Consider the following 15258-nt stretch of genomic DNA (forward strand, 5'->3'; position numbering starts at 1 on the left):
ATGTTTTATTACTCATGATGGCACAAACCATTCCAGTGAAGATGGTGAATGGGCACCTGTTTTGAATAGCCGCATGCACACAACCAAATGAGACTAGCGTTGGCACAGAAACCACTTTATGTCACCACATTTTTGGGGTGACGTTAATCTTGCTGAACTTACAATTTCATTTACATTTTTTAAGTCACTCCAACTGAGTTGGGCGGAAATTTGACGAACTGACTTGTTGAAAAGGTGACATCCTATGACGGTGCCACATTGAAAGTCACTGACAATGTTTGTCTACGGAGATTGCATGGTTGTGTGCTCGATTTTATACACCTCTCAACAACCGGTATGGCTGAAAAAGCCGAATCCATTAATTTGGAGTGTCCACATACATTTGTGTGTGTGAATATATGTATGTACAGTTGAAGTCGGAAGTTTACATACGCTTAGGTTGGAGTCATTAAAACACGTTTTTCAACCACTCCACAAATTTATTGTTAACAAACTATAGTTTTGGCAAGTCAGGTAGGACATCTACTTTGCATGACAAGTCATTTTTCCAACAATTGTTTACAGATTATTTCACTTATGATTCACTGTATCACAATTCCAGTGAGTCAGAAGTTTACAAACACTAAGTTGACTGTGCCTTTAAATAGCTTGAAAATTCCAGAAAATTATGTAATGGGTTTAGAAGCTTCTGATAGGCTAATTGACATCATCTGAGTCAATTGGAGGTGTATCTGTGGATGTATTTCAAGGCCTACCTTCAAACTCAGTGCCTCTGCTTGACATCATGAGAAAATCAAAAGAAATCAGCCAAGACCTCAGAAAAAAATTGTAGACCTCCACAAGTCTGGTTCATCCTTGGGAGCAATTTCCAAACGCCTGAAGGTACCACGTTCATCTGTACAAACAATAGTATGCAAGTATAAACACCTAGGAGACGCGTCTAGGAGACGCGTTCTGTCTCCTAGAGATGAATCTACTTTTGTGCGAAAAGTGCAACTCAATCCCAGGACAACAGCAAAGGACCTTGTGAAGATGCAGGAGGAAACAGGTACAAAAGTATCTATATCCACAGTAAAACGTCCTATATCGACATAACCTGAAAGGCCACTCAGCAAGGAAGAAGCCACTGTTCTGAAACCGTCATAAAAAAGCCAGACTATGGTTTGCAACTGCATGTAGGGTCAAAGATTGTACTTTTTGGAGAAATGTCCTCTGGTCTGATGATACAAATAGAACTGTTCTGCCTGTGATTATTATTATTTGACCATGCTTGTCATTTATGAACATTTGAACATCTTGGCCATGTTCTGTTATAATCTCCAGCCGGCACAGCCAGAAGAGGACTGGCCACCCCACATAGCCTGGTTCCTCTCTAGGTTTCTTCCTAGGTCTTGGCCTTTCAGGGAGTTTTTCCTAGCCACCGTGCTTCTACACCTGCATTTCTTGCTGTTTTAGGTTGGGGTTCTGTACAGCACTTTGAGATATCAGCTGATGTACCAAGGGCTATATAAATACATTTGATTTGGCCATAATGACCATCCGTTATGTTTGGAGGAAGAAGGGGGAGGCTTTCAAGCCGAAGAATACCATCCCAACAGTGAAGCACGGGGGTGGCAGCATCATGTTGTGGGGGTGCTTTGCTGCAGGAGGGACTGGGGCACTTCACAAAATAGATGGCATCATGAGGGAGGAAAATGACGTGGATATATTGAAGCAACATCTCAAGACATTAGTCAGGAAGTTAAAGCTTGGTTGCAAGTGGGTCTTCCAAATGGACAATGACCCCAAGCATACTTCCAAAGTTGTGGCAAAATGGCTTAAGGACAACAAAGTCAAGGTATTGGAGTGGCCATCACAAAGCCCTGACCTCAATCCTATAGAACATTTGTGGGCAGACCTGAAAAAGCGAGTGTGAGCAAGAGGCCTACAAACCTCACTCAATTACACCAGCTCTGTCAGGAGGAATGGGCCAAAATTCACCCAATTTATTGTGGAAGGCTACCCAAAACGTTTGACCCAGGTTAAACAATTTACAGGCAATGCTACCAAATACTAATTGAGTGTATGTAAACTTCTGACCCACTGGGAATGTGATGAAAGAAATAAAAGCTGAAATAAATAATTCTCTCTACAATTATTCTGACATTTCACATTCTTAAAATAAAGTGATCCTAACTGACCTAAGACAGGGAATTTTTTACTAGGATTAAATGTCAGGAATTGTGAAAAACTGAGTTTAAATGTATTTGTCTAAGGTGTATGTAAACTTCCGACTTCAACTGTATATATGTGTGTGTGTTTCTAAGCTCTATAAAATTTGTTATACACTGAGTGCATAAAACTTCAGGAACACCTTCCTAATATTGAGTTGCACCCCCCTTTGCCTTCGGAACAGCCTCAATTTGTCAGGCCGTGGTGTCGGAAGCATTTCACATGGGTGCCCATGTTGACTCCAATGCGTCTCGCAGTTGTGAAGTTGGTTGGATGTCCTTTAGCTGGTGGACCATTGTTGATACACATGGGAAACTGTTGAGTGTGGAAAAATCCAGCAGCGTTGCAGTTCTTGACACACTCAAACCGGTGCGCCTGGCTCCTACTACCCCGGTCAAAGGCACTTAAATGTTTTGTCTCAAAGCTTAACGGTTTGTTTTTTTACCTCCCCTTCATCTACACTGATTTAAGTGGATTTAACAGGTGACATCAAGGGATCGTAGCATTCAACTGGATTCACCTGGCCAGTCTGTCATGAAGGGTGCAGGTGTTCCTAATGTTTTGTACACTCCGTGTGGACTCCCATACCTTTTTTAACCGAGGTATTTGAAAATTGCATTTTAAACTGTTTGAAAAGAATTTCAAATACTATTTGGTTTTTACAAATAGACATTAAAATACTACAATTAAAGTACTTGTTTTGGGCTGTGTATTTGAAAATACTCAAATACACAGAAATTATTTTAAATAACAAATATAAATATTCAAATACAAGCATATGTATTTGAACCTAGGTCTCAAATACCCCTAATATAGAGTAAACAATAAACATCATACTGTACCCAGTGAGACTGGCTCTGTTTGACCCCAGCCAGCCACCATAATCATAATCAAGTCAATAAAACATGCAGCCACTTCATCAGAATATAACAGGAAGTGAGCTAATTCCATCTTGACCTATATTCACAATAATAACTACTGTACACAACTTCCCATTCATATTGCAACACAATCACCAGCTGCTTTAATCATAAATCATTGTAGCTGTAGTCAGTTTATGCAGATAAGAATAGCAGTTGCTGTAGCCTTATCGTGTTGGCCTTATTTATTTATATTGAAGCCTCTTAAATAGTGGTATAGAGTGGGTACCTTATGATACAATATATATTGTGGTTTTTATCACCACTAGAGGGCAGCCTCTCATAGATGCCAATGCAGCCTGCAGCATGTCATATTGAAGAGTTCTCTGGTATGTCTTCAGTAGAACAGCTATCTGTGTTACATGCCTCCCTCCCTCTGCCTTGCTGCATCATACAGAGATGGAATATTAACTACCAGACAAAGAAGTCTGCCCCCTTTTCTCTGCTTCCTCCTTTCCACTCCTCCTACAGACCCACTCTCTACCAATCCTCCTCCCTCTCTCCTCACTCTCCCTCTCATTCCAACTCTTCCTTGATTCTCTCTCTCCATTCTCTTTCTCTCTCCCAGGTGACATGAGGGATCCTAGTTCAGGTATCCTCCCACAGGGTGTCTACTAATCGCCATTCATTAGCAACAATTACACACACACACACACGCGCACAGACACACACAAAACATCTCTTCATGGGTGATCTGTCCTGCTGCTCCCTATACCCTCCTGTGAGATGTGGCACAGATCGAGTGACAGGAAAAGAGCATCCATGTCAGTGATGCCAGCTGTTTGTGTTACCTCCCATGGACAGTGGCGTATATTCATGGATGTCAAAGGAAGCCAGGTTTCCCAAATATTTTACCAATAAAAAAAATACAATTTGAACATAATTAAGTCTTTTGTCTCTGTTTTTATCATTTTCCTTCAATTCACAAGTGTCTGAATCTGGAGAAATCATCTGAGCGAAGGAAACAGTGCCCCTCTGTCTCAGTATGTGTAGCCCATATATCTGATGCTGTCTGGAACAAAAAGAGTATGACATGTTGCTGCTGTATCATTTGATTGATGCCAGAAAGTATTTGGACTCCCGTGATCATTTTTTTCAATAAAATAATTAGCCAATCCGCATCAGACTGAGCTGAACTGTGGGTTGTCCTGGCGCGGCGAAACACCCCCTAAGGGTGGCCAGTTTGGATTTGACTTCACACCAATCAAATCACATTTGTGGTAGCTACCTTGCTATATCGGCCTTTTACTAACCCATGGATGGAGATGTGGATTTGAAAAGGAATTTAGGCTAGCAAGCATTTTAGCTAGGTAGCCAAATAAAACCAAAATTAAAAGCGTACAGAGACATAGACCATTTTGCCAACATGGAAGAGAGGAGGACGGCATTGGCGTTCAACAAGTCTACAAGTAGGGTGAGTCCCCAAAATTATTTTTACTTCCACGTACACACAGACGGAAATCAGTTCCATGGACAGCCACATGATATTTAGCAACACTGATTAGACTAAATTGTTTTTGGTGTCTTTTAAGTCTGTTTTCAGTGTAGTAAACTAAGAATATATACAGTGCATTCGGAAAGTATTCAGACCCCTTGATATTTTCCACATTATGTTATGTGACAGCCTTATTGTGGGGTGGCAGGTAGCTGGCGTTGGGCCAGTAACCGAAAGGTTGCTAGATGGAATCCTTGAGCTGACAAGGTAAACATCTGTCTTTCTGTCCCTGAACAAGGCAGTTAACCCACTGTTCCTAGGCTGTCATTGTAAATTACAGTTAAATAAAGGTAAAAAACGATTCTGCGACCAAAACAATTCTGCGACCAATTCAGCGACCATGTAACGCTTTTACAACATACAGCAGTGCTCTGGTTTTCAAGGGGCAAATATTGACACGTTTTTTTAAATAGAGAGACGAGCTTAAAGTTTTCTTTACTGACCATCATTTTCACTTGTCTGACCGCTTGCGTGATGAGTTTCTCACACGACTGTCCTATCTGGGTGATATTTTTTCTCTCCTGAATGATCTGAATCTAGGATTACAGGGACTCTCCGCAACTATATTAAATGTGCGGAACAAAATTGAGGCCATGATTAAGAAGTTGGAGCTCTTCTCTGTCTGCATTAACAAGGACAACACACAGGTATTTCCAACATTCTATGATTTTTTTGTGTGCAAATGAACTCAAGCTTACGGACTATGTCAAATGTGATGTAGCGAAGCACCTTAGTGAGCTGGGTGCGCAATTATGCAGGTACTTTGACGAAACGGATGACACAAACAACTGGATTCGTTATCCCTTTCATGCCCAGCCTCCAGTCCACTTACCGATTTCTGAACAAGAGAGCCTCATCGAAATTGCAACCAGCGGTTCTGTGAAAATGTATTTTAAATCAGAAGCCACTGCCAGATTTCTGGATAGGGCTGCGCTCAGAGTATCCTGCCTTGGCAAATCGCGCTGTTAAGACACTGATGCCCTTTGCAACCATGTACCTATGTGAGAGTAGATTCTCGGCCCTCACTAGCATGACAACTAAATACAGGCACAGACTGTATGTGGAAAATGATTTAAGACAGAGACTCTCTCCAATACAACCCAACACTGCAGAGTTATGTGCATCCTTTCAAGCACACCCTTCTCATTAATCTGTGGTGAGTTATTTGTTCATCAAAAATTGTGAATAAGGTTTTATATGTAAGATGGCTAAAGAAAGAACAAAAGTATTGATTATTATTATATAATTATTTGTGCCCTGGTCCTATAATCTTTGTCACTTCCCACGAGCCGGGTTGTGACAAAAACTCACACTCATTCTTATGTTTAATAAATGTATCGTATAGTGTGTGTGTGTGTGTGTGTGTGTGTGTGTGTGTGTGGCAGGCTTACATTGATGGCAAAAAACAACATTTGAGAGTGCGCTGACCCTGTATGCAGCTGGAGGTTGAATGTTTGAAGGGATACGGGACTATAAAAAGTTTGGGAACCACTGATCTGGAAGATTGCATCATGGACGGATTACACCACAGAATTCTGTTCCTATTCAGCCTCTGAGTTCTCATCAATAAACTCCTCTGTACTCGTGTGTGTGTGTGTGTGTGTGTGTGTGTGTGTGTGTGTGTGTGTGTGTGTGTGTGTGTGTGTGTGTGTGTGTGTGTGTGTGTGTGTGTGTGTGTGTGTGTGTGTGTGTGTGTGCTCAATATTTGTCTGAATTAAAACATTAAGGTTACTTCCCATGTAGCACTAAGCAGCTGGCCTCGAGGTGAGTAATGCCATGAGAATGAAAGAACTGACGCATAACATAAGAGACTCACAGCCACTAGTCACTATTCTGCTTTCTTTCTTTCTTTCTCAATCTCTTCCTCCCCCTGTCTCCTCTTCCTTTTCTCCTCCCTCCACCTCTCTCCTGCTGCAGCATATTCAGGACACAGAAGAGCAGCTGTCTCCCCTACGACACATCATCACAGTAGAACATACTTGGTGCTGGTCTAGTTCATTGCACCACACACACACACACACACACACACAGAGACAGAGATATCAATAAATTAGATGTCAGAACTAGCAATATCAGAATGAGCCATGTCAGGAGATAGAAGCTGTTTCTCAGTCTCTCGGTCCCAGCTTTGATGCACCTTTACTGTCTCGGCCTTCTAGATTGTAGCAAGGTGAACAGGCCGTTGGTCAGCTGGCTAAGGTCTTTGATGATCTTCTTGGCCTTCCTGTGACACCGGGTGCTGTAGATGTCCTGGAGGGCAGGCAGTGTGCCTCCGATAATGCGTTGGACTGACCGCACCACCCTCTGTGGAGACCTGTGGCTGCGGGTGATGCAGTTGCTGTACCAGGCGGTGATACAGCTTGACAGAATGCCCTCGATGGTGCATATGTGGAAGTTTGTGACGGTCTTAGGAGCCAAGTTGATTTTCTTCAGACAGGTCTAGGCCTTGTGTGTGTGTGTGTGTGTGTGTGTGTGTGTGTGTGTGTGTGTGTGTGTGTGTGTGTGTGTGTGTGTGTGTGTGTGTGTGTGTGTGTGTGTGTGTGTGTGTGTGTGTGTGTGTGTGTGTGTGTGTGTGTGTGTGTGTGTGTGTGTGTGTGTGTCCATGTCCAGCCTATATCTGCAGTGTTAAGAGGCGTGCTAATGTGTTTACTCAGGCAGTACTGACACGCCACAGAACAGAGGCACAATAAACCAGCCTTTTGTGCCCCACTTAGGAAGTGGACCATGGAAGGGCTGAAGCTGCATGGGGCATTGTCATGCTACTGTAGGTTCACAGGGTGCATGTCAAGGCCAGTTAGTACAGGCTACTGCTGACTGTAGCTACTCATACTGCTGCTGTAGAGAATAACTGGAGCATCTCATTCACATGGTAGGCTACATACAGTACATTGCACATAGCCATTGCACTGTGAAATGTACAGGTCCATCTCTCAAACAAACATGGATAATAAAGCACTCTACCTATTGTCCTATCTTATTATGTGTATGAGTTATATATCTGTTCATGACAGTCTTTAAGTATATTTGAATGGTATCCTGGCTAGTGTTTGTAACGGTGATTTGCTGTGAGTGTGAGGGCAGTGAGGTGAGTAGAGATATCTCCCTGTAGTCTTCTCTCTGGCTGAGTTTCAACACTATAAAACACTAGAATGGACCAGCGGAGAGTTGTAATAGATTTTTAATGGATCCATCTATATTAATCTCTCCCTCTCTCGTGCAGTCTATTTCTCTCTCTTATTGACACACTCACAATCTTTCTTTTGCCTTATTTCTCTCTTTCCCTCCTGCCCCTCCCTTCCAGCATGTTACAACCTTTGTCCCATTTTCTGCTAACTCATGGACATTTATTAAGGAACCAACCGTCCTCAGCCTCACTCGGAGAGACTCAGGGGCCAGGTTACCAACGCACCCAATACCACCATGCCCTCCACTCTCCCCTGCTCTCCTTTACGCGCCTCTACTAGATGTTATCTCTCTTTCTCTCTCGCACCTGTTGTCTCAGCCTCTGAACGCTCAGTTAAGAAAAAACAACGGACATTTACACCTCAGGTGCTGACTGGTTGCACCCTCTTTAAACACAGTGATTATTATTTGACCCTGCTGGTCATCTATGAACATCATTTGATCATCTTGAAGACTGGTCTGGCCTTAATGGCCAGGTACTCTTACAATCTCCACCCGGCACAGCCAGAAGAGCACTGACCACCCCTTCGAGTCTGGTTCCTCTCCAGGCTGGGTATCTGTGTGACAACTGCTGATATAAAAAGGGCTTTATAAAATTAGATTTGATTGATACTCTCCCTTTATCTCTCCTGCCTGGCTGGCCTACTCAGCCACCCTATGATGAAATTACCCCTAGGACACCAAGGTCAGTTTTGAGTTTCCCACCCTAGGATTAGGGTTGGGTAGGCTGATCCTAGATCTGTGGTGAAGGGCAATTTGCGCCTGAAACGGCTATCTCAGTGTGGTCCAGTGCCAGCTCCAGTGAAAGCGTACACTAAAGTCCAGCATTCCTGACTAGAGTGGTTGGACTCGAAGGCTGCTTTCTAATATTGGTGGCCTTGCAAATGGTTTGCCCGCTGAATAAGAGAAGCCTATGTATGAAACTCTGACTTTGTCATTATTAGATTATATGCAATTTTCCTGTAAGCGTTGCTATAAGGTTTTAGTCTAACATTGGATATGCTGTATTGAGTTTCTGTGAGCAGTGCTACTGTGCTGTGTAATGTGGTTGGCTGTGTCATGGAAAATCTACACCATAGCCTACTCTTCTATAGCAACCAACTAAACAGGTATCCAACCTGGGTGGTCTGGTCTGCGTGACTCAGTACCGTGTTAGCACGCTGAGCTAAAGCCTTGATGTTAGTCTTCAGGTCTCATTATCATGTGAGTGTATTTTGGCCAACTGCCTCCACTGCACCATACTGTACCAGGCTGTGTTGTTCTGTGGTGCTCTAAACACAACAGTGTGTGTGTGTTATGGTGTGTGTGTGTGTGTGTGTGTGTGTGTGTACGAGACAGAATACTCTGGGTACTGTTAGTCAGGCTGGGTCCCATGCCTGCTCCCACAGGCTCAGAGCCGCAGCCCAGTGCCAAGTTGGCAGTGCTTTGAATCACTCACACACACACAACGCTGTGTTGGGAAGGGCAGGGCTCACAGGAATCAAAGGCGCTCTCACTCATTTCCTGCTGAGGAGTGTGAAGCAGGCAGCGGTGAGCTGAGGACAAACTCAAAACTCAGTGACCTCACCGTTACTATGACGATAGGACGGATGTGTTTGTATGTGTCTGTTTATGAGTGTGCGTCTCGTGTGTGTGTGTGTGTGTGTGTGTGTGTGTGTTGGAAACAGCTGGTGTTTGTGTTTACATGGACAACTCTTTTATTCTGGGAGGTAAAAGGAGGGATGGCTGCCTTCTTGATCAAACCCTCTATCAAATCAAATGACGGTCTCTCTCCTACTCTTTAATCTATTCTCTGTCGGACTCCACACCTTCCCTTTTTATGTGTCATTCTTTCCGTCTGTTGGATCAGTTGTATCTCATCCAATACTTACAGCTCAGCGTTGCTACAGTAGGTATGTATGTGGCCCTTTCTAATAAGGTGGTAGTGAGGAAGAAAAACTCACACAAACAAATCTCGGAACCCAGAACCTAATCTTGCACGTTACCAGCCTGTCACGAGAGCCTACACACGTCCACACACATCCCCTCCCTCTCCCCCTCCCTACAGCCTTGATGACCTCACATGCAGGAGAGCCTAAACATAATCATCAGTGCACAGTCAGCATAGTTGTCAGACCAGTATTGAGGGAAAAGCAGACGGTAGCCTACTGGTTAAACGGGAGTTAGGAGTCTTTCTGTCTGACACTGGTCTGGTGGATTAAATGCCTTTTCCTTGCTTGAGTAGCCAGGCGTGATAATTAGGATTCATCCATCTTCTCTGTGTCACTGTTAACACATTTCGGTTCACCCAAGCTGACTCTCCCTTTCTTTCTCCTCCAACTCTTTTCTCTATCTATACTGAACAACATTATAAACGCAACATGTAAAGTGTTGGTTTCATGAGCTGAAATAAAAGATCCCAGAAATGTTCCATACCCACAAAAAGCGTATTTCTCTCAAATTCTGTGCACAAATTTGCATCAAATCAAATGTTATTTGTCACATACACATGGTTAGCAGATGTTAATGCGAGTGTAGTGAAATGCTTGTGCTTCTAGTTCCAACAGTGTAGTAATATCTAACAAGTAATCAAACAATTTCCTAACAACAACCTAATACACACAAATCTAAAGAGGTGAATGAGAATATGTACATGTAAGTATATGGATGAGCGATGGCAAAGGTGCAATAGATGATATAAAATACAGTATATACATGTGATATGAGTAATGTAAGATATGTAAACATTATTAAAGTGGCATTATTTAGAGTGCATTGTATAAAGTGACTAGTGATCCGTTTATTAAAGTGGCCAGTGATTGGGTCTCAATGTAGGCAGCAGCCTCTCTGAGTTAGTGATGGCTGTTTAGCATTCTGATGGCCTTGAGATAGAAGCTGTTTTTCAATCTCTCGGTCCCAGCTTTGATGCACCTGTACTGACCTCGCCTTCTGGATGTTAGTGGTGTGAACAGGCAGTGGCTCGGGTGGTTGATGTCCTTGATGATCTTTTTGGCCTTCCTGTGACATCGGGTGCTGTAGGTGTCATGGAGGGCAGGTAATTTGCCCCCGGTGATGCTTTGGTGAGCATTTCTCCTATGCCAAGATACTCCATCCACCTGACAGCTGAGGCATATCAAGAATCTGATTAAACAGCATGATCATTACACAGGTGCACCTTGTACTAGGGACAATAAAAGGCCACTCTAAAATGTGCAGTTTTGTCACACAACACAATTCTACAGATGTCTCAAGTTTTGAGAGAACGTGCAATTGGCATGCTGACTACAGGAATGTTTACCAGAGTTGTTGCCAGATGTTAATTTCTACCATAACCCGCCTCTAACGTTGTTTTAGAGAATTCGTCAGTACGTCCAACTGAACTAAATACCGCAGACCGTGTGTAACCATGCCAGCCCAGGACCTCCATATCCGGCTTCTTTACCTGTGTGTCACAACATGGCCATAGCGAGGTTTTAATTCTCTATTTTGTTTAGGCCAGGGTGTGACTAGGGTGGGCATTCTATGTTCATTTTCTATGTTTTGGATTTCTGTGTTTGGCCGGGTGTGATTCTCAATCAGAGGCAGCTGTCTTTCGTTGTCTCTGATTGAGAACCATACTTAGGTAGCCTGTTTTCCCACTGTTAGTTGTGGGTGGTTAGTTTCTGTTTAGTGTTTGTTGCACCTGTCAGAACTGTTTCGGCTATTCTTTTTGTTATTTTGTAATCAGTGTTCAGTCAGAATAAATAATATCAACACATACCACGCTGCTCCTTGGTCTTCACCTTCTTCTAATGAATGCCGTGACACTGTGGGATCGTCTGAGACCAGCCACCTGAACAGCTGATGAAACTGAGGAGTATTTCTGTCTGTAATAAATCCTTCTTTGTGGGGGAAAAAAAACTCATTCTGATTGGCTGGACCTGACACCCCAGTGGGTGGGCATATGCCCACCCAGGCCCACCCATGGCTGCGCCACTGCCCAGTAATGTGAAATCCATAGAATAGGGCCTAAATGAAATTATTTCAATTGACTGATTCCCTTATATGAACTGTAACTTAGTAAAATCTTGAAATTGTTGCATTTATATTTTTGTTCAGTATATATATCAATCTCTCTCTACCCCTCTCGTCTCTAAATCTCCATCTCTCTTTCACCCACCAGCTAGAGTAAATTCAGTCACAACTAAAGAGACACACATCATACCTTGAAGGTCAACATACGATATTTATTTAGGAACACAAAAAATGATAAGTTAATTATCAGGTAGTCCACAAATATTGTGGAAATGGTATATCAATACAGTCATACAGGGGGAAACCATCCCGAGACGCCCGGATTCAAACAAAATGGTGGATAAGGGATGAACTGAAACATTATTTTAGTCAATTTAAAGATGGTTTACTCATAATCATTATTATATTGTCCAAAGAAGTTATTCCTAGTTTATTTATTTCTTCCTAAAAAAAATATATATATATATTTCTAGCTAGGTTTTATTTTATATACTTTATTCAATTTAAATAACCCAATGACAACAGAACTGAATGGGGCCGACCCTGCATGTGAATATTGCCTTGAATCAATGCCTTCCATAGCCTGCTATAGGCAGGATCACAGTGCACGGGATGCCCAGTTGTATAATGCTGCAATACAAATGATACGCCAGAGGGAATGGAAAACACCATGTAGAACGTCATTGTGAATAAGAATTTGTTCTTAAAACTGACGTGCCTAGTAAAATAAAGGTTCAAATGTAGTATCCCCTACCCCCACAGCCAGAAACACATCTCGGTTTCATGTACGTTTGCTACAAAAAAACAGTATACATTATGAGCACATCATGCAAAGTGGCAAGTTCTGCTTTACAAATAGTATAGTAGTCTGTTTTTTCTGTAGATATTTTTTTTTCCCTCACCGATTAGCTCTTCCCAAACACAACCTAGAGAAACCCCGCCCACTCCCAAATCCCACCCACCAAGAAAAAAAACATATTAAACTATAATATATCAAACCATGATTTTTATATAATACCCAAATCTGCAGAAACCTTGCAGTGGACAGTTCTATCTTCCAGACCAGGTTAATAACAAAGCATCACCCCTCGTTGGAAAGAAAAGCTTTAGCAGTGAACAATATCATCGTCAACATGAGCAAATACCAGAGCTGAAAAATCACAATTGGTTTAAAAAAGAAACTTCTGTGTTGTCAAACAGTTGAGAATCCCTGATAGGCTGAAAGAAGTCAGGTGACGACTAGGTGAGGTAAGAAGAGTCCCACCTTACGATGGGTAATGAAAAATAGGTCGCTGTTTCTTCTGCTCTGCTGTGTTTGTGTGAGATGGTAACACACTGCACACAAACACGTTCGTGATGAGTAGAGTATAAACACTGTACTGCCAGATCCCCTCTCTCCATGCAGTGCACACACTCTTTATAACATGTTCCTAGTAGAGTATAAACACTGTACTGCCAGATCCCCTCTCTCCATGCAGTGCACACACTCTTTATAACATGTTCCTAGTAGAGTATAAACACTGTACTGCCAGATCCCCTCTCTCCATGCAGTGCACACACTCTTTATAACATGTTCCTAGTAAAGTATAAACACTGTACTGCCAGATCCCCTCTCTCCATGCAGTGCACACACTCTTTATAACATGTTCCTAGTAGAGTATAAACACTGTACTGCCAGATCCCCTCTCTCCATGCAGTGCACACACTCTTTATAACATGTTCCTAGTAGAGTATAAACACTGTACTGCCAGATCCCCTCTCTCCATGCAGTGCACACACTCTTTATAACATGTTCCTAGTAGAGTATAAACACTGTACTGCCAGATCCCCTCTCTCCATGCAGTGCACACACTCTTTATAACATGTTCCTAGTAGAGTATAAACACTGTACTGCCAGATCCCCTCTCTCCATGCAGTGCACACACTCTTTATAACATGTTCCTAGTAGAGTATAAACACTGTACTGCCAGATCCCTCTCTCCATGCAGTGCACACACTCTTTATAACATGTTCCTAGTAGAGTATAAACACTGTACTGCCAGATCCCCTCTCTCCATGCAGTGCACACACTCTTTATAACATGTTCCTAGTAGAGTATAAACACTGTACTGCCAGATCCCCTCTCTCCATGCAGTGCACACACTCTTTATAACATGTTCCTAGTAGAGTATAAACACTGTACTGCCAGATCCCCTCTCTCCATGCAGTGCACACACTCTTTATAACATGTTCCTAGTAGAGAAAAAACACTTGGACAGATGAAAAGAAAAGAGAGAGCAGAAACAGTTGCTGCCTTTTAAGTCCTTGTCTCAGAAAACATCAGAAGTATAATCCTTGGACTTGAAGATTTTTTGTTCCATACATTTCTCTTATCTATGCATTTACTGAGAATATTTTTTTCTAAACAAAGATTTCAGTTGCTCTCTCTTTAAAGTTTGATTTCTTATTTGCATTGTTTCCACTTCTTGAATTGTCCACGTTTAGTACTTGCTTGGTTTTTCTTGGTTTGTGTAGCTGTCTACACTGCCCCCCCCAGGGCCTTCTAGTCCTGGCCCCTCATCTCTCGGCCTCCATGGCCACACTCGCCTTCTGTTCGGTGGCTGGGTGCTGGTGGGGATTAACGGTGACCCCCGTGGGCCAGACTGCGGGGTTGGAGGGGGGCTGTGAAGGGGGCTGCCCCTGAGTCCAGAGTCCCTGACCCTGTGGGCCACTCATGGGCATGGGGAGTGGGGGCACGCCCCAGCAACCGTGTGGAGGAGGGGGAGAGGTGGCCATGGAGGCCATGGGGCTGCTGGAGGTGAAGCTCTCTGAGGCCTTGAGACGGGAGAACATGGTGAGGGCATCAGGGAAGTTGGGCGGGGTGGCCGGTGTGTTGGCTGGGGTGCACATCTGGAGGAGAGAGATGGAGAGAGATTTTAGGGGGCGAGAAGACGTACGGAGGAGCACATCCATATACATCACACAATGTGATATAATTATCATTATCACACTTATCACTATACGTTTCACACTATCACTGCCGTGCATCCAGTTTGTTTCACACCATCACTACATCCAGGATGAGGATGCCTGTATATCTAAGCCTGTATAAGGTCCGTCCAAAACAGAGAGGGGAATGTAGGGGGATCCTGTCCTCTCTCTCCCTGAGGATCCTGATGACAGGCACAAATATTCATTCTACAAATTATCAGCAATCAACAACTTACATCACTAAATCAAACACGTCCAACACAAAACAAAGCGCACCGGTAAAAACAACAGACTCCAAACACATGATCTCATAATGATTCAAGAAGATGTCATTATTTTTGTTATTAAGTAGGGATAATGTGTTAACTAGATGATTCAATTAAATCAAATATTTGTCATTTTGGTATAGAATTCTGGAATTGTTGATTGTGTATTTGTGTATTGATTGTGTATTTGGCAACAAGAATGTTTTAAAAAAATCACAAT

General features: G+C 42.8%; 1 protein-coding gene across 1 annotated transcript in view; it reads right to left on the reverse strand.

Moving 5' to 3' along the window:
• Positions 1 to 14331: 14331 nt before the first annotated feature.
• Positions 14332 to 15258, reverse strand: part of ubald1a (UBA-like domain containing 1a) — a 34886-nt gene continuing 33959 nt past the window's right edge. Inside the window, exon 3 of the mRNA XM_024387962.2 lies at positions 14332 to 14691. Within this exon, the coding sequence (XP_024243730.2) occupies positions 14359 to 14691 (333 nt within the window). The 3' untranslated portion in view covers positions 14332 to 14358. The remainder of the gene's footprint in view (positions 14692 to 15258) is intronic.

This window comes from Oncorhynchus tshawytscha, linkage group LG25 (genome assembly GCF_018296145.1).
Source record: "Oncorhynchus tshawytscha isolate Ot180627B linkage group LG25, Otsh_v2.0, whole genome shotgun sequence".
Classification (NCBI taxonomy): Eukaryota; Metazoa; Chordata; class Actinopteri; order Salmoniformes; family Salmonidae; genus Oncorhynchus; species Oncorhynchus tshawytscha.